This window comes from Pristis pectinata, chromosome 15 (assembly GCF_009764475.1).
Source record: "Pristis pectinata isolate sPriPec2 chromosome 15, sPriPec2.1.pri, whole genome shotgun sequence".
Taxonomy (NCBI): domain Eukaryota; kingdom Metazoa; phylum Chordata; class Chondrichthyes; order Rhinopristiformes; family Pristidae; genus Pristis; species Pristis pectinata.
In genome coordinates, this window is record NC_067419.1 from 19,684,207 (window position 1) to 19,706,590 (window position 22,384).

A 22,384-nucleotide genomic window follows, 5' to 3' on the forward strand; every position below is an offset into this window, starting at 1 on the left:
GTGTAGCCAAATTCTGCTCTAACTCCATCTCAAGTTTGCAGATGATGCCACCATCATGGGCTGTATCTCAAATAACGATGAGTCGGAATACAGGAAGGAGGTAGAGAGCCGAGTGAAATGGTGTCATGACAACAACCTTTCCCTCAATGGCAGCAAAACAAAAGAGTTGATCATTGCCTTCAGGAAGGGGGATGGTGCACATGCTCCTGTCTACATCAACAGTGCTGAGGTCAAGAGGGTTGAGAGTTTCATGTTCCTTGGAGTGAACATCACCAATAGCCTGTTCTGGTCCAACCATGTTGATGCTGCGGCCAAGAAAATTCACTAGCACCTCTAATTCCTCCGGAGGCTAAAGAAATTTGGCATGACCCCTTTGACCCTCACCAATTTTTTATCAATGCACCGTAAAAAACACCTTATCCAAATGCATCACACCTTGGTGTGGCAACTCCTCTGTCCATGATTGCAAGAAACTGCAGAGAGTTGTGGACACAGCTTAGCACATCACGGAAACCAGCCTCCCCTCCATGGACTGTGTCTACACCTCACTGCCTCAGTAAAGCAGCCAGCATAATCAAAGACCCCACCCACCCCAGACATTCTCTCTTCTCCCCTCTCCCATTGGGCAGAAGATACAAGAGCCTGAAAGTACATACCATGAGGCTCAAGGACAAATTCTATCCTGCTGTTATAAGACTATTGAACAGTTCCCTAGTCCAATAAAATGGACTCTTGACCTCACAATCTACCTCGTTATGACCTCGCACCTTATTGTCTACCCGCACTGCGCTCTCTCTGTAATTGTAACACTTCATTTTACATTCTGTTATTGTTTTACCTTCTACCTCAATGCACTATTATAATGAACTGATCTGTATGAACGGTATGCAAGACAAGTTTTTTCACTGTACCTCAGTACATGTTACAATAATAAACCAATTTACACTATGTGTTGTCAGTCACAATGCACTTTCTGAATGAGTGCACTTTCACAATGCACATTCCTCATACCAAGATCCTTGAGGGCTATTGCAGGGGCATTTGTACCATGGTGTCCCCGGGAATGCTGATGACAGGTGCCCCCAGACAATATTGTATTCACCAGGAGGCTTGCAAGGGAAGTAGAATACATACATTCTTGGACTTTGCTTAACCCCACCCCAACCCCCATAAAAAAGCAACTCAATCTCTAACAATCTCCCCACATTACCTGCTCACCATGCCCCAGTCAATCTCCTGGCCTCATTTTTTAAGGGAAAACTGAACCTGCTCTTAAATAGGTTATAGGAATTCAGTAACTCTAATGAAGCAATTCCCAAATTCATGCCTGCTTATGATATGAACACACATATCTTTGAATGATAGAGAAACACAGGACCGCTGATGCTGGAATCTGGATGAAAAACATGACGCTGGAGGAACTCAGCAGGCCAGGCAGCATCTGTGGAGAAAAGAAGGCGGTCAACATTTTGGGTCAAGGACCTTCTTCAGGACAAAGGAAGCGTCCTGAAAAAAGGTCTTGACCCGAAACATTGACCACTTGCTTTTCTCCACGGATGCTGCCTGGCCTGCTGAGTTCCTCCAGCATCATTGCGTTTTCTATCTTTGAATGATAATAGGCACTGTAATTTCTAGCTTTAAATACAATGAAGTGTAAGCCAACAATGGTCATAACACATGATGGCAGCACTTACAGAAAAGCAATAGCCTCAACATAGTGCAAGAAATTTTACCTTTTTGCTGCTCAAACTAGCAGTGCTATATTATTATGCATACCAAAACCCATTCTTATCTTGACAAGCAACAATCTCTCATTATAAAATTCACCCACATGCACCTCCCACGCTCTGTGAATTTGATTCCTAGTCCAAAATTCAACCAGCACAAATGTGGGAGTGGAACTAATTAAAATAGAAATGAAGAGCTGGGGATCCAAATCAAGTTTTAATTTGAATGCTTTGAAAGCAGTGGTCTCAGTGACCAGATGCAGGGCTGGAGATAGTGAAATATTTGCTCAACCTTAGTTTGACAAAGTATTCTCCATCAGGCGCTCCATTCTGCATAGAAGTGTTACTATCATTACCCACATCAGCTAGCCTTCTGGGGGGATTCTAACATTATTCTTCATCCAGTCACCTGGAGATGGAATAATGCAACTGATTTTCTTCACTTTTTGCAATTTGGTTGTCCATAGAAGAAGTATTTTGAAACTAGAGTACAGTTTTCCTAGTAAATTGAAGACAGTAGAAATTTATTTGCAGAATATATTTTTTATGTGCTATAGCTTCCTGCTTGTGTACAACAATGGCAATTCACCATCCTTGTGAACTGCAGCTTGCATATCTTTTCAAGGTTGAATTGCATGATTCCATGCCCAGTGCATGTTTATGTCTGAAGTACACGGAATATGCAGTGATGTCAATTGTTGTGCAGTGGTTGTTGTTATCTATCAAATTTATCTGCAGATATGCCATCAACATACAAAGTGCGCATCATATACTGGAACTGAAGCCTGAACAGCTATTTAACGAGATACTTAATGACTTGCTGGTACATTAGGACTGAGGTGGAGCAAAGCTCATAGTTTATAGGACTGTATTTTTTGAAGTTGTTGAAGGCACAGATATATTTTCCTTAAGCAAAGTAAAGGCTGGTATATTTGCTAAAATCCAGGAGTTTTAGCAGTCGTCCAGCTGGGTTTGTAGTATATTGGAGTAGGAGGAAATGTCCTGCTGTAGGATGTGAGAGAAGAAAGAGAAAGGCTCTTTTCCCACAAGGTTCTTCTGGGAGCAGCATTCCTATCTCCACTCATTTGAAGGACATTGTGTTCAGAGGCTAATATTTTCAAAACAAGTAATTACTGAGATCTCCTACTTCTTGCAGCTACAGATTTGTGCATGGACTAGACTGACACTAGAGTTGAACATAGTGGAGCTTCCAGATTATTCCAGGCAGTATCTGATATTTGCTACATCAGGCAGTTTGTAATTCACTGTTGCTTTCATGGTTTAATGGTAGTTTATCCTGTTTAATCCTGGCGTTTTCTGATAGAAAAACCAAGAATGTCTTCACAGGTGCTAAGTAGGGTGTACTTCAGCACATTCTGGATGCTGTGGACACTCTACAGCTCCTGTTGATAGGGAGAGATCTGGATATCTGTGAGGCACCAACTGAGAAGAATTATATTTGCAAGTTCTTTGAGACCTTTAACGCTGAATTTCTTATGGCAATATTTCTATTGCCACCATTATTTTTGGGCCAGGATGATGGCGATAAAATGAATCAGTCCAGAATTTTCATCCAGTACCTGCCGTGCCACAGGTGAAGCTTGCTCAGATAATGGTATAATCTAACAGGTGCTAATATCTGGATTGAGAGTATTTCCAGAAAGAAATGTGCCTGTTTTGCTGGAAAAACAGGATATTTGTTATGACAAGACCATGCTCCAAACATTTATTTTCAGGAGGATTATTCAGTCTGCCTTGCCAGAGGATTGTGTCTTTCCTGACCTTGCTGTTCAAGATACCCAAGAGATCACACATGACACAAGAGATTCTGCAGATGCTGGAATCTGGAGCAACACGCACAAAATGCTGAAGGAACTCAGCACATCAGGCAACATCTATGGAGGGAAATGAATAGTCGACGTGTTGGGTCGAGACTCTTCATCGGGACTGGAAAGGAAGAGGGCAGAAGCCAGAATAAAAAGGTAGGGAGAGGGGGAGGAGCACAAGCTGGCAGGTGATAGGTGAGGGGGGAAAGTAGGTGGATGGGGAGGGGATTGGAGGGGAATGATGCAAGAAGCTGAGAGGTGATAGGTGGAAGAGACAAGGGGCTGAAGAAGAAGGAATCTGGTAGGAGAGGACAGTAGACCATGGAATAAAGGGAAGGAGGTGGGGAATGGCTTTGCCTCTTCCACCTATCACCTCTCAGCTTCCAAAATCATTCCCTTTCATTCCCCCCCACCCACCCACCCACCCACCTATCTGATGTCCAACTCAAAGAGCAAGGAAAAGGATACACCTGCTGGAGGGGCAAGCTGGACAAGGAACACTGTCTTCATCAGGTTCCTTTTGCTGTCAAGAATGAACTAGTCTGGCACCTCAGCGACTTCCACTGTGGGATGAGTGAATGTCTCATGACCCCACGGCTCACTCGAATGTGGCATGCTATGGTCAGCAGCGCATACTCTCAGAGAAGTTGTGAATGAAGTTGAACATTCCCACATCTGAACTTATGATGGATGGAAAGCCATTGATGAAGCAGCTGAAGATTGTTGGGTCTAGCACATTTACCTGAAAAGCTTCTGCAGTGATGTCCTGGTGTATCAGCAAATATAACCATCTTACATTGTGCAAGCCACCCCCTTGATGTTCGTTGACTTCAGTTTTACCAGGGCATCTTGATGATGCACTGGTTAAATTCTACCTTGATGTCAAGGACAACTACACTCACCTCATCTCCGGAATTTGGCTCAGTCCATGTTTGGATAAAGGTTGTAATAAGGTACATCAGTGAATAGATTACCCCATTATTATGGCTTTTCATGTGAATTCTGCAAGGGTGAATTTCCAAATCACTACTCAAAAATTTGAAATACAGAATAAAATTTGCTTTCATGGAATTTATGTGGAAAGAAAAGTAAATAAATCAACACTAAATTTTTGTTTTCAACTCGCGTTTTTTGAATCATGCGTAGATGACACAGTTTTGTGTTATGGAAAATTGCAATATAGCACCTACCCTGCACGCCCCCCCACCCCTAAAAAACACACGAGTCATCTGGATTGATAAGTGCTCTTTGATACCACTGTCAACATTTTCACTCACTATGCTGAAATTGGAGGTAGACAGGTGGTAATGAGTTGGTTTGGATTTTTGTCTTTTAATGGTTGTGATAAACCTGGGCAATTTTTCTGATTGTTGGATGGACTCCAGTATTGGAGCTTAGCTAGAGATCCTATCAGTGCTGGAGTACAAGTCTTCGACACTGCAACCAGGATGTCATCTGATCCCATAGCCCTTGCTATATGGAGTGATTGCAGCTATTTCTTGATATCATGTGGAATATATCAAATTGTCTAAAGATTGGCTTCTGTGATGGTAGGATCTCAGGAGAAAGTGGAGACAGATTGTTCATTTGGTACTTCTACCTAAAAATGCTGGTAAATTCTTCAACCTTGTCCTTTGCACTCCCATTCCTTGAGGATGGGATATTCTTAGAGTCTCCTCCTTCTCCTGTTTAGTTATGGCCAGCACCATTCAGAATTAAAATATCGTAAATGTATAAAATTAATACTTCAATCTAACTCTGGTTAGAGTCCTCCAAGTATTCCTTTTCTGTGATGTTTTACATGCTTAGTTACTGTATTAATTATTGGACAGATGTCCTTAAATTCTAAATTGACAATGGATAATACAGTAAAATGTATGTTTAATATTTATAAACATTTACAATAAAACTGCAATAACCGAGCATGCGTGGGACAGGACTGGCAGATTTTCCAGGCTATTGAATATTATATCTGTAATATCACAAAGCACTTTCAATTCACTATTTTTAGATGATACACAGTATTATAATAAATTTTCCACTAAATGCAGTAAGTAAATACAGTAACCACATAGACGCCATGGCCAAGAAAGCTCACCATCGCCTCTGCTTCCTCAGGAGGTTAAAAAAAATTTGGCATGTCCCCTTTGATACTCATCAACTTTAATCAAAGCACCATAGAGAGCGTCCTATCTACATGCTTCATGGCTTAGTACGGCAACTGCTCTGCCTGGGCAGCAGGAAACTGCAAAGAGTTGTGGACACAGCCCAGCATGTCACGGAAACCAGCCTCCCCTCCATGGACTCTGTCTATACCTCTCGCTGCCTTGGTGAAACAGCCGGCATAATCAAAGACTCCACCCACCCATCCAGGTCATTCTCTCTTCTCCCCTCTCCCATCAGGCAGAAGATACAGGAGCCTGAGGGCACATACCACCAGGCTCAAGGACAGCTTCTATCACACGGTGATAAGACTATTGAACGGTTTCCTTATGTGATGAGATGGACTCTTGACCTCACAATCTACCTTGTTATGACCTTGCACCTTATTGTCTACCTGCAATGCACTTCCCTATAGCTGTGATACTTTACTCTGTATTCTGTTATTGTTTTTACCCTGTACTACCTCAATGCACCGTACAATGAATTGATCTGAATGAACAGTATGCAAGACCAGTTTTTCACTGTACCTCAGTACAAGTGAAAATAATAAACCAATACCAATACCAAAAGTTTTAAGGGAGCACAGGAACTGGGAGCCTGGTGAGTGGAAAGGGAATGCAGGAATCAGGGCTCCAGTGAGTGGAAAGTCAACGCAGGAATCGAGGCCCTGATGACTGAAAAATGAGTGCAGGAATTAGGGACTTGGTGAGTGGAAAGGGACCATGGGAATCGGCTCTAGTGAGTGTAAAAAGAGCATGGCAAACATAAGCTGGCGAGCTGGATGTTAGATACAATTTCTGAGCAGCTGGATAGTGGATTATTAGAATTTTACTGTACTCTTTTATCTCAGAAGGCAAATTGTAAATAACTTGATGCGGTTACCAAGCAGTGTATAAGCAACTCCATCAGTGGAGTTGACTGTTATCACAGCATTGTATAATGTGATGTGTTCAGAATTTTTGTTTATTGCATTTTTTAACATGTATCAGCACTTATGCTATTTCTGGTTGGCTGATTTTGCCCTTGATGTGACAACAATAGTCATGCTAAAATGTAGAATTTTTTTTTAAATGGTATTTTGCACTTTGTTTATCTTTAAGTCAAGGCAGTTATGCTGCAGCAAAACATTCAAGTGTTATTCATTGCTCCCAATAACATTTGTCGTATGAATAACTATAGCTTTTTCTAACTCTAATGATCAGAATCCAAGGACAGTAATCAGAATTCAAATGTAATTTTCAGGTTCCATAATATAAATTTAAGCTATTTCTTTTATCTACTTATGCAATATTTTTTCTCCTGTTATTGGAACAAGTGTACTGATTATACAAGAAGTCTCCTACCCTTACCCTTGTACATTAATGTAGCTGATAAATCTCTGCTTTTTTTGAAACAGATTTTCAAATTGGAGTTGTCTAACTTCCCAACAATTTTAGTTTTCATTTATAATGATGTGATTTTGCTGTATTATAGTAAATAGCACATTAGGTCACAATCCTAAGTAGTATGTTTGTATAAATTTATCATCATTTTAATGTGGCCAAAAATTGAACTTGTTTTTACTTTCACTTTATACATAGAGAGATAAGACAGGTATGGCTGAATTACTTTAGAGACTTTTTTAAGCACTTTGCCGTCTCCTAGTTCATTTAAAATAGGATCCAAAATGCACGTGGACACCATCTTGGAGATGGAGTTTATAAACATGCCCACATCTATTGTTTGGCAGCAGCATGCAAAGCAGGCAAATTATGGTTAATTGATGCACAGTTAATTTAACACCAACTTGCTATTTTTGTACAGCCTGCTCCAGCTATGGCCTGTTTTAATATTGTACTGTTGAACAGAATGTTAAATGACATTAAGGATTTCCTATCAATAATGTTTAAGTGAACATGAAGGACTAAGATGCGTGTGAGGACTTTGTGAGTTGGTGCACTCCTTTCTGCCACCATACAGGGGTTGTCTTGATATGCTCCTGATGCATGGACTCACCCCTCAGAACCATCCTGAATGCCCCTCCTCCACTTTGAGTGATCATGGGCCAGAGATTACCAGGAGTCAATGGGGATGTGTCTCCTTCAAGGAGAATTTAGACCATATCCTTGATTTTTTTTTTCCCCCTATCCATCTGATAATCTCTTCCTGTGACAGTTCGGAATAGAGTGTCTGTTTTGTGAGTCTGGTATGAACATGTGAATGACGGGGCATACCTAATGTAGCTGATTGAGTTTAACTACAGTCTCAATATTAGAGATGTTGGGGATGCACTTCTGGAAGGAGACGGATTATATCCTTGAATTTTTTTAACTACGGTCTCAATATTAGAGTTTTTGGCCTGGCAGAGGACACTGATGTTGGTTTGCTTTTCCTTCCAATGAATTGGGGCGATTTTTCTCTGTTGGTGGTATTTTTCCAGTGTTTTGAGGTGCTTTGTGGAAGTTAGTCCATATCTCAGAAAGATACAGGAAGGCAGATATCACTTTGTTTTGTGCCAGGTCTGAGATCTTGATCTTTAAATACCTTTTTCCTCAATTGACCAAAGACTGTGCTGGGGCATTGAAAGTAATACAAATTTCATTCTCAAAGTGTGTCTTGGCCAATTGGTGGCTTTCAATATATGGGAAATGCTGCACATTTGCCTTTGTTGGCTCTATCAACGTGTCCCCTGAGTACCACCATATAATAAGAATTATCAAGCAATACTTACCCACAAATCTTCAAACTGAGTACTGCTGGAACTATGCTGTTTCAGACCCCTTGCAGTCTTGGTCCAAACACAAACAAAAGAGCTGAATTTCAGAGGTGAGATGAAAGTGACTGCCATTGATATAAAAGCTACATTTGACAGTGACCTACCTAGTAAAATTGAATTTTGGGGAAATACTTTCCACTGGTTGAAATGATAGCCAGGACAAAGGAAGACAGTTGTATTATTAAAGGTAAAGCATCTCAACCCAAGGACATCAGTGTAGAAGTCCTTCATGCTAGTGTCTTAGATTGAGCTATCTTAAATGGTTTCATCAAGCTTTTCCTTTTCCTTTTCCTTTCCCTAAACTAGTCAGTTTTTTCAATTTTCCCACTTCATTCTAGAAGTTACATGCAGATGCTGCACTGGGAACAAACAACCCTTGACACTTGCAAATTAGAAGTGGCATATGTGTCCGCAGCAACAGAAACTGACAACTGTTCGCTGATGCATAGAAAGCTATGGGCAGCACAATGGCATAGCTAGTAGAGCTGCTGCCACATGGCACTAGAGACCCAGGTTCAATACTGCCCTTGGATGCTGTCTGTGTGGAGATTGCACGTTCTCCCAGTGACTGCATGGGGGATTTCCTCCGGTGTTCCAGTTTCTTCGCACATCCCAAAGAAGTGCAGGTTGGTGGATGAGTGATAGAATCTGGGGGAAGAGGGGTGGGAGGAGTTGGAGAGAATATGGTGAGAATAAAAAAAGATGCAATTAAGTTAGGATCAAAGTAAATAGGTGGTTGATGATCAGGCTGGATTCAGTAGACCCAAGGGCCTGTTTCTATGCTGCATCTCTATGACTCTATGTTGCATGAAGATTTTATTTGTCACCCCATAAGTGGACGGTGATGTTACAGGAACAAAATTTCAAAACTGGTGTTTAACATTTTGTTCATTGAGAGAGATGTCAGGAGACAAGAAATTTACTCCTTATAGTGATATTATTGTAAATCATTCAGCATAATCCACTGAGTATTCCTAATTTTTTTCTATTTTTATTTGAAATTAAATTGTATTGCATACATCCTTGATTAATATGGTGACATTTCATCAGGGCTAACAAAAGGTAACTATTAATTCTGATACACTAGAGCTGATGCATATTGTTAACCTATTGTCTTGTTAAATCAAGATGAACCTGAAGGTGAACCTGCACCCTGCAGCTTAAATGTTGGGCACGGCCGCCGATGTTCCAATGAAACAATCTGCAAAAGTGGATGGGTCGGCCCTAATGATGGAATTACTAACTTCGATAACTTTGCCTTTGCCATGTTAACCGTCTTTCAGTGCATCACCATGGAGGGATGGACTGATGTCTTATACTGGGTATGTATTACAACAGAAACTACAAAAAAGCATAGAGGGCTGGGGCAGCAGTAGTGAATGCAATAAATATTGCAATATTTTGTGCATGGGCTACTTATCTGACTAAAATGACTACAATTTTGTCATTTTTTACCTCAAAGTAAGATACTTTACAATAGCTATTGCTTAATGCATGCTGAGTTTGATAAGGAAGTAAATTGAAATGTAGATCGGCACAGGTTCTGACTTAATATTGCACATTAATTGTAATTGTGCATCATTTAAAAATAAGTACATTTGAAACTGAAAAATATATAATACCATAAACAGTATTTCTTTTTATTTCATTGGTACCACTGTATTGAAAAACTTAAAGTCACAGGGTTCTTTTAACTTACAGCTTCATTTTTCTTGTTATATTTTTCTGTACAGTTCTTGTTACCAGTTCTCTTTTCCTGATCTATATCTTACTTTTCATTAACCTCCCTTTTTCATATCCAACTCACACTTTTTTCATATTTCCATTGAGTTGACTTATTCTTCCTGGTATCATCTTATTTCTGTCTTCTGTTGAAATCTAATTGTCATTTCCCATTTATAATTTCTACCTCATTGTCTGGCTGTTTGTTTTCCTTGTTTCTGGTGCTATTTCCCTTCCTGTCTGGGAGCTGTTCTATATTTGCATGTTGGCTATCTCTGCTATTTTGTGTTTCTATTAGGCACTCTTTCATTCAGTGCAAGATTTCTTTTAGATTTAGTCCTTTCTATAAAGTTACCTCTAACCTGAATTTTTCCAAGAACATTGAGTGCCAGAAAATACAGCAGGCTAAGAATTTATGTTATTAAATTGCATTCTAAATGCTGGAATTTCTGGGAATAGAGTTGTGATATAGTGAGCACAAGATAAAGGAGTTCGAAAGAGGACAAGTAAGTAAATACTTCTGTTAAGAGAAAAATAAAGAACATGATGAGTTCTGTTTGCATGCAGAGAGGCGAGAGTTCGAACAGTTTGAAATTTGACCGAACATTGAAAATTAACAAACTACGTGCACAACTTTGTTCATTCTGTTAATAAGAAAGATAGAGCATTGAATGTATACACAACTAATGACTAGGGGAAGAAGGTGTATACTAATTTATTTTCACTGAACTGTTACTGAACTAGGAAACAGTTCAGTAACAGTAACAGTGTTAGGCAGTAACAGTAAAGCAATAATTTTATGCATTGATGTTACAATATAGAATTGTCATTCAGTAAAAGTGAAACAAAATCCATCATTTCCTTTAGATGGAAAGCGGGATAAATATATGAAAATAGTAAAAATTGAAGGGTGTCTAAGGACACAGCTGGACATAGATCAGTTGGAAACTTGAGCAGAGCAGTGGCAGATGGAACTTAATGCAGACAAGTGTAAGGCAATCCACTTTGAAAATCAAGTTCTGATAGGATATATAGAATAACGGGCAGGGACCTTAGAAGCGTTGATGTACAGGTAGACCTTGGGGTTCCAGTTAATAGCTCCCTGAAAATAAAGACTTGACCACACGTAGAGTGTTGTGTACACTTCCAGTTGTCACACTACAAGAAGAATGTCATAGCAAAAGAGAGAGTGCAGAAAATATTCACCAGGATGTTGCCTGGAATGGAGAGCTGTAATTATAAGGAGAGATTGAATAGGCTGCATTTATTCTGACTGGAACATAGGAGGGTGAGAGATGACCTTATGGAGGTTTATAACATTATGAGGGGCAGAAATAGAATTGATAATCAAGGGTGTCTAGAACTAGAGGGCACAAGTTTAAGGTGAGAGGGAAGAAATTTAAGGAGATCTGAGGAGCAAGTTTTTCACACAGAGCAGAGTGGTTACTGGAACAAGTTGCCAGGTGAGATGGTCAAGGCAGTTACAGGTATAACGATTAAAAGGTATTTGAATTTGGATAGGAAAGGCATAGAGGATTATGGGCCTAATGCAGGCAAATGGGATTAATGTAGGTCGCTGTGGATGAGATGGGCTGATAGGTCCCATTTCTTTGCCATGTGGTTCTATGATTCTGTGTTTCTATGAAAATGTGGTGAAAAGGCATTGAGTCATTGAGCAATACAGCATGGATACAGGCCCTTCAGTCCAACCAATCTATGCCGACCACGGTGCCCACTCAGCTAGCCTCAGTTTCCTGTGTTCAGCCCATATCCCTCTAAGTCCCACCCCTGCATGTACCTATCCAAGTGCTTCTCAAATGATACTATTGTACCTGCCTCAGCCACTTCAAATGGCAGCTCATTCCACATACTCACCACCCTCTGTGTGAAAAGTTGCCCCTCAGGTCCCTTTTAAGTGTCCCTTCCCCCCCCCCCGCCCCCCCAAACCAATGCCCCCTAATTTTAGATTCCCCTACCCTGGAGCTAAGACTCTTACCACCCACCTTATCTATGCCTCTCATAATTTTAAATTTTAAATACTTCTCATTCTCCTATGTTACAAGCAATAAAGACCTAGCCTAGCTAACTTCTCCCTGTAACTCAGGCCTTCTGGTCCTAGCAACATCCTCGTAAATCTTCCCTGCACTCTTTCCAGTTTAACAACATCTTGTTTAATAGGGTGGCCAAAACTGTTAAGTGCAGACTCACCAACGACTTGTACAACTGAAACATAATGTCCCAACTCCTATTCAATTCCCTGACTGATGAAGGCCAGCGTGCTAAACATTTTTCTTCACCACAATGTCTACTTGTGACATCGCATTTAACGAACTATGCACTTGTACTCCTCAGTCCCTCTGTTCAATTACACTCCCTAGTGCCCTGCCATTCATAGTATAAGTCCTTCGTTGGTTTGACTTTCTGAAATGCATCACCTCACACTTATCTATATTGAAATCCACTTGCCACTCCTCGGCCCACTTCCCTGACTGATCAAGTTCTCCCTGTAATCTATGATAACCTTCTTCATTATCAGCAACACCTCTTAATTTTGTGTCATCCGCAAACTTACTGATCAAGCCTTGTACATTTGCATCCAAATCTTTTATATAAATAACGAATAACAAGGGTCTCAACACCGACCCCTGTGGCACCCCACTATTCACTGACTTCCATTCTGAGAAACAACCTTCAACCGCCACCCTTTGCTTCCTACCTCCAAACCAATTTTGAATCCACCTAACTAGCTCTCCCTGGATTCCCTGCAACCTCCCTGGATTCCATGGAACCACCAAAGGCAAGTGAATGAAATAATATCATTATTTTTCTATGGCAAGGTGGGGTGAATAACTAGTCTTTGCTGTAAAATTCTAAGATTCTTAATGCTTTCTTACACAAAGAAAAGGAATGTCTGAGTCTTGGGTTCAAGAGACTTTAGTTCCTTACACTGACAAGGTAGAGGCAAGTAATTACAAAGATGTGAAACTCCTATATAAAGGGATGTTTAATGTGTGAGAAATGTTTTAAGAAATAATTTGATGCCCTGTCAAAAATGTGGATGAGCCAGAGAATCAGAATCAGGTTTATTATCACTGACATATGTCGTGAAATTTGTTGTTTTGCAGTACAATGCAAAACATAAAAATAACTATAAGTTACAGACGTAGATAAATAGTGCAAATGAGGAATAATGAGGTTGTGCTCATGGACTGTTCAGAAATCTGATGGCTGAGGTGAAGAGGCTGTTTTGTTCCTGAAGCATTGAGTGTGGGTCTTCAGGCTCCTGTACCTCCTCCCCGATGGTAGTGATGTGAAGAGGGCATGTCCCAGATGGTGAGGGTCCTTAATAATGGACGCCGCCTTCTTGAAACACCGCCTCGTGAAGATGTCCTCCATGGCAGGGAAGGCTGTGCCCATGACGGAGCTCACTGAGTCTACAACCCTCTGCTTTTTTAAATCCTGCGCATTGGACTCTCCATACCAGGCAGTGATGCAACCAGTCAGAATGCTCTCTGCCGTACATCTGTCAAAACTTGCAAGTCTTTGGTGACATACCAAATCTCCTCAATTTGGGCCCAAGACAGATTCTCCGAGATGTTGATGCCCAGGAATTTGAAGCAGCTCACCCTTTCCACCGCTGACCCCTCAATGAAGACTGGTGAGTGTTCTCCCAACTTCCCCTTCCTGAAGGCCACAATCAATTCCTTGGTCTTGTTGACGTTGAGTGCGAGGTTGTTGCTGCGACACCACTCAACCAGCCAAACTATCTCACTCCTGTATGCCTCCTCATCATCATCTGAGATTCTGCCAACAACAGTGGTGTCATCTGCAAATTTATGGATGGTGTTTGAGCTGTGCCTAGCCACACAGTCATGAATATAGAGAGAGTAGAGCAGTGGGCTAAGCATGCATCCTTAAGGTGTACCTATGTTGATTGTCAGCGAGGAGGAGATGTTACTGCTGATCCACGCTGACTATGGTCTCCCGATAAGGAAGTTGAGGATTCTGTTGCAGAGGGAGGTACAGAGACCCAGGTTTTGAAGCTTGTTGATTAGTACTGACACGATGATGGTGTTGAACGCCAAGCTGTAATCGATAAACAACTGCCTGACATGTGTTTTGCTGTTGTCTAGGTGCTCCAAAGCAGAGTGGAGAGCCAGTGAGATTGCATCCGCTCTAGACCTCTTGTAGCACTTGGCAAATTGCAGCGGGTCCAGGTCCTTGCTCAGACAGGAATTAATTCTAGCCATTACCAACCTCTCAAAGTACTTCATCACAGTAGATGTGAGCGCTGCCGGGCGATAGTCATTGAGGCAGCTCACCTGACTCTTCTTGGGCACTGGTGTGATTGATGCTCTTTTAAGGCAGGTGAGAACCTCCAACTGCAGCAGTGAGATGTTGAAGATGTCCTTAAACACTCCAGCCAGTTGGTCGGCACAGATTTTCAGTACCCTGCCAGGTACATCATCGGGGCCTGACGCCTTGCGAGGGTTCACCCTCTTGAAGGATGTCCTGACGTCGGCCTCCGAGACAGAGATCACAGGGTCACCAGATGCTGTGGGGATTCGCACAGATGTAGTGTTATTCTCCCTTTCAAAGCGTGCATGAAAGGCATTGAGCTCATCAGAGAGTGAAGCATCGCTGTCATTTGTGCTATCAGGTTTCGCCTTATAGGAAGTAATAGCGTGCAAACCCTGCCACAGTTGTCGTGTGTTCGATTGTGTCTCTAACTTCACACGGAATTGCTTTTTTGCTCTCACAATGGCCTTCTGTAGGTCGTACCTGGACTTCTTGTAGGATCCTGGATCGTCGGTCTTGAAAGCCATAGATCTAGCCCTTAGCAGACTACGAATCTCCTTGTTCATCCAGGGCTTCTGGTTTGGGAAGACTCTGTATGTTCTTGAAGGCACACACTCATCCACGCAGGTCTTGATGAAGTCAGTGATGGCTGTGGCATACTTATTCAGATCTGGAGATGAATCCCTGAATATGGTCCAGTCCACCAATTCAAAGCAGTCCCGTGAGCACTCCTCCGCCTCCCTTGACCATACCTTCGTGGTCTTCACCACTGGTGCTGCAGTCCTCAGTCTCTATCGATATTCCGTGAGTAGAAGTACAGCCAGGTAATCGGACCTGCCAAAGTGCGGGCGTGGGATGGCATAGTAAGCGTTCTTGATGGTAGTGTAATAGTGATAGATTGTGTCGGCGTAGCAAATATGAAGTAACAGAAAGATATAATTCAAGTGTAAAGAAGGAGAAAGTAGATTGAATGAATGTAATAGGATAAGAGTGAAAAGAAAAATTAAAATGATTGTTTTGTGCAAGTTGGCAGATAATTGGTCACTGTAAATTAGTATATAACTGAGTGGTAGGATCTTGTGGGACTTGATGAGAATGTGGGAAGAATAAAAAATGGAATTAATGTAGTATTAGTGTAACTTGGCAGTTGACAGTTAGTGCAGACATGATGGGCCAAAGGGCCTGGTTCTGTGCTGTATACCTTTATGAATATAAATTTAAGGTTCAAATTGAACAACATTTGGACAATTTTAAGTGTTTAGATTGGTTAACCTAAAGGTAAAAGAATACAAACAGTCTTTTCTGAAATGTAGAATTTCTTTTTGTTTTTAGGTTTCAATGCATTCCTTGTTAATTTCTTTTCCTTTCAGGCATGATCGAAACATAGTCACTCAGTTTGAAATTTAAATAATCAAAATTAATAAGGGTTATTAAATGACGTAAATACAATTAAAACTTGTCTTGCATCTGTAGAAATTTTCCACAGATGCTTACTTTAAGAGATGATTGTTCTTTGAATGCTCAGAATGAGTGATATATGAATCTGACAAAAGTATTAACATAGCTTTTGGGAGTAGCACATTTGAATGAAATGAATAATTGCTTCAAAAGTATTGAACAGTGCTAAAATTTTCATATTGCTGTATTTGGTAAGCAAAATCTGACATGATGACACAGTGTATTTGGGTTCTAATGTGCTGTGCCACAGACCAGTTAATGTGTATCTATTCTTAACTTTGCTTTCATGGGGAGTTGCCACGTATGGATAGGCAAACCCCCAGGGGGAAGTTCTGGGTTCAAGTTCTTCTCTCAAGAAATTTGAGCCCAAAAATCTAAGTTAATACTGTGCTGCATTGTTGGTAGTGCCAACTTTCAGATGAGGCATTAAACCAAGATCCCACCTGATCTCTCAGATTATTGTAAAAGTGAATGGATGTTCCCTGTGTCCTTATCAATGTTTATTTCTCAATCAACATCAGAATAAATATTTTATCATTGTTGTATGGCTGTTTGAGGGATCTTATTGTGCGCAATTCACTGCTGTGTTTCCTATATTAAGTTGATGATCAAAAAATATGTTAGTTGTAAAGTGCTTTGGGATACCCTGAACAGCACAAAAATCTGGTGCATAATGCAATTTTTTTCTTTTGAAGGAGGAAAAGCCTCTTGCACCACCCTTCTCCTGAAATATTAGCATTATCTGTTAATATCAGTAAGATATAAGATCACAATATCACAGCTGAGCTTGATTCTCAATATTTAATATTTATTCATTGGTCACCACTGTGCACATTCCAGTAAAGTGTCTTTGAGAATTCATCAATGGTCACTGTTTTCTTTTAGGCCTTTCTCACCTGAGGACTGTTAAGACCAATAGTAATTGCTCTCTAAATTAGTTTAGACTAGCAATCAAGCTAGGAACATGTTGGTCTATATGATTCAGTGTATCAAAAATCACTTATATAACCACTGAGCATTAACTACTAATCTACTTTAGTAGTTAAATAAGTGCCACAAGATCTGGCAATCTTTGCATCGTGAATTTTACTTTACCCTATCTCCCACGGAGTCCCAGGCTCCCCTGAATCTTATTAGCACAAAGCCTTCCATCATTCTACATCCAGATGTGCCAAAAGATTTCAATGTTATCTGGACAGTGGAGGCTGTCAATCCCAACACAAAACTGAGAGATTTCTTCACCGAAGGGACCAGATTGAACTGCACATGGGGCAGTCAGAAGCTTAGAGTATCAGAGCATGTCTCCACCGAGGTGATCATTATCCATTCAGAGATGGGAAGTATCATCGGTTACTCCTGGAACTGTCTATCAGTCATGTAGAATAAGCTTAGGTGAGCCAATTAGCTTTTATGCACGCCAGGCTTTTCTTATGCTCTAGCTGGTGTTGCATGCATTTACTGCATTCTTCATTCCTTTGGTGTAACTTGTTTTGAGATTTTAATTGCAGTGAATTGACTACCATAATTATTAGTATTTCATGATCTTCTCAGTTTTAGCTTTGTCGTCTGCCCTTTCAGATGCATCCAGCTTTTCAAAAAAAATGTATTTCACAGATATGGTGCAGAATGCTGCTGCCTGTATGAATTAGGTATCATTACCTCAAAACTAGATTGTGATTTTTTTTTCAATGACACACAATCATTGCAATCATTCCCAGGTCACCTCAGGTCAATCACAAAATTCAATCTACCACTTATGCTCAAGATCCACATTTGAGCATTTGACACTTTCTCAGGTCAGACACTCAACTAATGACGTTAATTGTCATACAGCACCATCTGCAAGATAAATATGACCTCCTGTGTTCAGAAAAATGACTGTTGTTTGACTGTCACAAAATAAGGTAGTTTCAGTAGCACTGTGGGCACTTTTGGAAGGATAGTTCTCATAATGACACTCACTTAACAGGAAACTTTAGCAGCCACCTGGAGGTTCTTTCTGTACCACTTAAAATCATCAGATATTTCAGACTATTTTTAGGTTTAATTTGAAAAATAACGTATGATAACTTATTAGCATGGATGTCTGCACTGTCATTCCATTGGCAATGCTTTTTGAATGGAACGTTCATTTTTTGAGGGATGAGACAGATGACTAAGATAAGGCAAGGATATCAAGGCCATGGAGCAGGAGGCACAGATGAATACGTATAGATTATTCAGAGAAAAAGATCCTGCCTCAATATTTTTGAGGGGCAATGGCTTTGCAGGTTCGAGTTTACCAAGGCAGTGATTACTAGGCATGTGACGTTCTGCAGGAGACCTCCTACAAAGCACCAGGCTTGGACTGCTCTTACTTTGGAGGTCAAAGTCATGGTAATGCACCTTCTAAGCTTTGAGATAATTTAAGATGGCCATGGCTAAACTGTACCATATGTCATAGCTTGCAGTTCACTGAAGCATTTGAGAGGTCACTGATGCTGGAGGAGGAGCATCTTCATACTATTTGACAAGTGAGGAAAATGTGGAATTGCTACGTTCCTCAAAATACTGATTGGCTTTGACTGCACTCTTGGCAATCTGTGGCTTTCTTGAAGAACCTGGAGCTCTTAATGAATAGAAAGCACTTCTAATTCCTTAATATCCTGGTGGTACTCAATAATGAGAAGAATTTTCTGCTGTCAGTGCTATGTATCCTGAAAGCTCACATGCATCCTGAGGTAGTTTTCTTTGCCTGACAAATTTATTTGGTAGCATTGCCCTGAGGGATAGATTTTCAGAGGGAGGGGTGACCCACTACTCCTATTGATTCTGATACCTGGAAATACTCGCACCATCCTTGCACAGCCTCCCTACCATGAAAGCCATTGCAAAGCCGGGATAATGAGAGAGTTGAGATTTTGCTATCTGCATCAGTCGCTATTGCAGTGCACTCCAAACAGATCTGTTACAAAACCTGGCAAACAACAGAGCTTGGCCCCTAACCTGACATAGTTCAGCAGAAGAGGACGTACAGCTTCCAGTGATGACCAGTTGGAACTGTATGAAGATAAGAAAATTCACAATGAGAAAATTGTATCGCAGGGCAAAGAGCTTGATCAGATGTCTCTGCAGCAGAGGATTATGCCTGGACTGCTTATAGTCAGGAATAATTTAAAAGCAAGAATGTTTTACATGAACATTATTTTTTATTGCTATCATCTTAAAGTACCTATCCATGGTCATGATGTACATCTATCCATGCCTCCTTACATTAATCAATATAAGAGGAAAAAAGAGGAAAGACCCGAACAATGCTTCATGGAGATGTTCATTCCTCATATGAATCAATATAAGAAGATGCAAGAGGAAACAAAACAATGCTTCTAGTAGATGTTCCTTTCTCATGTGATGTAGATAAGAGTCTAACTTGCTACACCCTTACAAAGGAGTTATGATCACTGCAACGATTCTGCATTTCACAATATTTCCTAGTGCATAAAAGCCTTCTTACATCGGCTGAGATAACATTTATCCCAGGTTTTCAGTTCCATAAGGAGACTCTAGCAATATTCCTTGGCTGAAGGAGAAAACTTACAAGGTCCATGAACAGCACATTCTTGTTAACCCAGATCAGATGCAACTAATGAACATTTTATCAAAATCAAAAAGAAATATTGCAGATACTGGAAATCTGATTTTAAAAAATACAGAAAACACTGGACACACTCAGCAGATCAGGCAGCACCTGTGGATGAAGAATCTTCATCCTGAATTGTTAACTCTCTTTCTCCTTCTACAAATGTTGCCTGCTCTCCTAAGTGTGTCCAGCATTTTCTAGTGATAAATATTTTAATCTACCCACTTGCTTGGACACGTAGAGGTGCTGCAATGAGGATTCACCAGTCATTACGTTAATACCTGCGCTCTGTCCGTAACCACGATCTGCATCTCCCCGTTGCCTCCCACTCCATCACTGATATGTCACTCCTCTGCCTCCTCCACTGCTGGGAGAAATCCAAATACAAAATGGAGGAACAACACCTCATCTTCCGTCTTGGGACCTTACAGCCTAACGGGATGAACATCGAATTCTCCCACTTTAAGTAAACCAACCTGCAGCCCCCCCCCCCCACCCAACCTTGCTTCTTTTCTTCCCTTTCCTAGCCTATCTCTTTTTTTCTCCTTGCAATTTTTTCCTCTCCTCCCCTCCCCCATGCCACTCGCCTCCATACTTTTGACCCCAGTGGATCTGTTCCCCTCTTCCCCTGCATCTGCCTATCACTATCTCTTACCTGTATCTACCTATCACTGCCTTCTGCCCATCCTGCCTCCAGTCATTTATCCACCTATCACTGCTCTGTTTCCCCCCCCTGTATATTGGGCTTCCCCTTTTCCTATCTTCAGTCCTGAAAGAAGGGTCCTGACCCGAAACGTTGACTATCTGCTTTTCTCTATGGATGCTACTTGACCTGCTGAGTTCCTCCAGCATCTTGTTGTTTTTATGTCTAGATTCCAGCATCTGCAGTCCTTTGTTTCTCTATTAGGTAGAACTCTAGGCCTATGAGATCCACTTGCTGATCAGATTAATGTCAGCAGAGAACATAATTGGCATTTACAAATCTAGGTTCCACCTCAGTCTTGCCAGTTGTTACCTTTAATCGGATGGATCACCTACCTTGACTATGGTCCATGGGCATTGAAACACTCAAAAGTAAAGCCACTGATGGTAGTCTTTCAATGCTGAAGATCATACAGAGCTGTGGCAAGCCATCTCCAGCACTGTAGTGAAGGATTCATTTAATGGTCACAAAACCTCATTCCCAGCATTGAGCCTCTGAGATGGGCCATTCAATCTTCAACAGATTTCTGGAAAATTATCTAACGTTGAAGAGGGACTTCCAAATTTATAGAATTATCTTCTCAGGCTGGTTTGGGCATGCTCTGACACAAATTTCACAAATTATGTTCACGATTGAAATGAGACTTTATTTTAAATAATAGCTATAGCTTGGATGCCTTAAAATGACCTCAAGGCCATCTATGGCCTTGAGGGTTTCCCTCACTTAGTATCCTGTCAAAAGTAACTCTTGAGCCATTGTATGGAACATCTTTGAACGCTGAAGGCACGATGGCCTGAAGGTTAATGCTGCAAATGTTCACACGGAAGTGGTGAACATCTTGTATATTATCAGAATTTTAAAAAAGCTTTCATAGAAACAGAATAAATTTCATTTATCAGACATAAAATTTCTGAAATGTTTGCAAGAAATAGGTTTTAGCAATTTTTTCCAAATCTTTTTACTGATCAACATAGAAATCAGACCAATACCCCAAGCTGGGAAAGAAGATCAAAATGGCATACTTTTTCATCTTAAAAACTTGGTACCTTAAATGATATTTAATTAAGGAAGCTTTCTATTTTTAGCTGATTAATCTACTTCACTCAAATAGATCATTTCTAAACTGTAAACAACTTTTCACCTCAATAAATTTTTTTTGTGGAAATGTTTGAAGCCGTAGTCCAAGAAATTGGTTTTCAGCAATGGATGTGCAGGCTCTGGCTGTATTTAAAATAAACTAATTTTGTAAAGGAGACTTCAGATCGATGTTATGCAAGTTGCAGTCCTTCTGTACTGACATCTTTTCAGGTACTTATCTGGATCCAAAAGCAAAATACTGTAGATGATAGAAATCTGAAATAAAGCATAGACTGCCAAAAGAACTCAGCAGGTCAAGCAACATTTGCATAGAGAGATGCAGAGTTAATGTTTCAGGTCAATAAACAGAATCAGACTTGGATGCCTCTTCAATGATTACACTAATATGACTCCGTTTCTGCTTAATATATATGTGCATGCTGCATACCATTTGGATATTGTGTTCCTATAAATTTGTTAGTAAAATTAAAAGCGCATGCTGCAGTAATTGTTCTCTGATTCTTGGGAAACACAGAAGACTGCCTCTCAAAAAGTAAGTTATAATTTTTTGCAACCCCTTATTGCCTGCCCCAATTATCTTCTCTGCTACTTGCCAACATTAAGCATTTGAAAAATAAGAATCAATTTTGAGACTCCTGCTACCATCCTTAAGTGTGTAAAGCACTGTACTTGTATTCGTGGGCAACTGAATTTCTAGACCTATGTTTTTTTTCATTTCTTGAGAATTTGCATTCTGAGCACAGAATGAACTGATCTGGCATGGGGTTGTGAAGCCCTGAAACAAAATCCAGATTGAAAGTCTTCTATCTATTCTGATAACTCTCAAATGGCCTATTCAGCTCTAGGCACACTTAAATATATGGAAAAAATTGTCCCAGATAAATGGTTGTGCTTTAACTTGTTTATGTAAACAAAATGCCAAAGAAATGACAACAACTTGATTTCTAATCTAAAATGATCATAATATCAGAAAATAGGAGCAGTAATAGGCCATTCAGCCCCTCAACCCTGTCC

At 40.5% G+C, this 22,384-nt stretch overlaps 1 protein-coding gene across 3 annotated transcripts in view; it reads left to right on the forward strand.

Annotated features, from left to right (window-relative positions):
* cacna1c (calcium channel, voltage-dependent, L type, alpha 1C subunit) overlaps positions 1-22,384 on the forward strand; it is a 550,322-nt gene that overhangs the window by 231,701 nt on the left and 296,237 nt on the right. For all 3 annotated transcript variants that reach the window (XM_052030488.1, XM_052030489.1, XM_052030490.1), the window contains exon 7: positions 9,600-9,793. In XM_052030488.1, coding sequence (XP_051886448.1) covers positions 9,600-9,793 — 194 coding nt within the window. The remainder of the gene's footprint in view (positions 1-9,599; positions 9,794-22,384) is intronic.